Source organism: Grammomys surdaster, unplaced genomic scaffold (assembly GCF_004785775.1).
Source record: "Grammomys surdaster isolate TR1022 unplaced genomic scaffold, NIH_TR_1.0 573, whole genome shotgun sequence".
Lineage (NCBI taxonomy): Eukaryota > Metazoa > Chordata > Mammalia > Rodentia > Muridae > Grammomys > Grammomys surdaster.
The window spans coordinates 347,404-349,491 of record NW_021604992.1 but is presented as its reverse complement, the minus strand read 5'-3'; the positions used below and the strand labels follow the sequence as shown (position 1 = coordinate 349,491).

The following is a 2,088-nucleotide window of genomic DNA, read 5'->3' as shown; positions in this document are numbered from 1 at the left end:
TTTTCCAGGACCATATATTTTCCAAGGTTTTCATAATTTCATGAGTCTCCATACCTAGATAAATTCTGCTGAACCAATGTACTGCATTTCAATTACCCATTTATCTTGTGGTGTACATTGAAATTGATTCCTTGTCCTAAACATTATGACTTGAGCTGCAAAATTCATGTATGTGCTTTTATATCTGTTATAGACTATAGAATCCTTTAGGTATATCCACATGAATGGTGTAACTGGGTAATATAGTAGTGATATCTGTAGCTGTTTTAGAAAACCTCACAATGATTTCATAGTTATTGCATTCCCACATTCAGTGAACTGGGACACTTCTTTACTCCTATCCTCATTTCCCAAGAGTCTAGTGAGTCCATGTTGCAGTTATTGAAGCTTTTTAAAAGCTCATATAGTTTTCATATAATATATGTGTTTTAAATTGGTTATACGGCCCAAGTGACCGGAACACATATTTCTTTACATGGAACTAATGGAAATTTCTCTTCTCATCTAGAGTGTCTCACAATTCTGGCCTTTTAAGTGCCATGAACAATATGTACTATGGAAAAAATTGTTTGAACATTCGAGAAATATTTCTGTGACATTGTTCATCACTGTTGTTGGAAAGACATCCAAGATGGCATTTACTGAAGTAGTGCTAAAATATTTTGATTTCTCAGCCTCTGAAATTCTTCTTTATTATGGCAGATAGTAAATATTTATAATTATTTCATTCCCCCCTCTGGAGAAATATGTCTTCATAAGACATTTAGAACTTCTTACTTCTTTTAATGAAATTTCAATAGTGTGATATCACTTTAGGTTTACATGTTGTTATGCTTCTTTGAATGTTCAGGTGCTTTTAGACACTTCAGCCCATACTGTAAGAAACATCAAGGAAAACAACATAAGCCTGGAATAAGACCATGGATGTGAGATAATCTTCATTTTAAACTGCTAAAGGTATCTCAGAGACTTCTTAGACTATGCTAATTATGTAATTATGTAAGTAGAAGCCAAGACTCCTTTAAATTTCAACATATCTACAGGTAATCAGCAAGGGGATAAGTATTGAAAGAAGGCACTAGGAGCCTGCTCTTCTGGCAAGGTCTTATTACAAACCTTATGAAGTCAGTATGATTTGCATAAGTACTTCTTCCTTTCAGTGTTCCTGCCTCTTAGAGTAATATAAGAAGTCCTCTATCAGGGCTCTGCTGTGATTCACAGAAACTCTGGGAAAGTTCAAAGATGGTGTCCATACCTCAGTTCCTTGGACTTTTGGTTTTCTGGATTTCAGGTATGACTGCTTGGATGTGGCAATAAAGTAGAAGTATTTTTTAAATGTGAAATTTTCTTCTTTTATTCAGCAGCCAGCACCACATGGGATTTGACTTCCTGTTTAAAGAAACTGATAAAATGAAAGGCTTTTATTTTTCTAAGTAGTTTAGAAGTGTCTTTTATGTTCAGTGCTATATCCTACTAATATTTTTTTTTCTATTTTTCCAGCATCCAGAGGTGACATTGTAATGACTCAGTCTCCAGCCACCTTGTCTGTGACTCCAGGAGACAGTGTCAGTCTCTCCTGCAAGGCCAGCCAGAGTATTAGCAACAACCTATACTGGTATCAACAAAAATCACATGGGTCTCCAAGACTTCTCATCAAGTATGCTTCCCAGACCATCTCTGGGATCCCCTCCAGGTTCAGTGGCAGTGGATCAGGGACAGATTTCACTCTCAGAATCAACAGTGTGGATCCAGAAGATTTTGGAATGTATTACTGTCAACAAGGTTACAGTGGGCCTCCCACAGTGATGCAGACCATAACAAAAACCACTAGGAAAGCAGAATTATGATGTTGGCTGGTTTAGCTGTTTCTGTTAGTTCCTCAACCTTCTTCAAAATGTTTCATGTATGGAACCAGCTGTTAGTTGAGAGAAATATTGAAGAAGACTGGAAGTCTCCCTTACTTCTCAATTCCTCTTCACTCTATTTCAGCGCTAGAGTACATAGCCTACAGTTGTCCATGTATAATCAGACAATCTTCTTCCAGTTTACAACAACCAGAGAAAATCTCATCCTGAATGGACAGTAGGA

General features: G+C 36.8%; 1 gene segment (V, D, J or C); it reads left to right on the top strand.

Moving 5' to 3' along the window:
- The first annotated feature begins 1,187 nt into the window (after positions 1 to 1,187).
- On the top strand, positions 1,188 to 1,847 carry LOC114633275. The segment is given in 2 exon segments: positions 1,188 to 1,291; positions 1,501 to 1,847. Coding segments are annotated over 2 exon segments (396 nt in total).
- Positions 1,848 to 2,088: the final 241 nt, after the last annotated feature.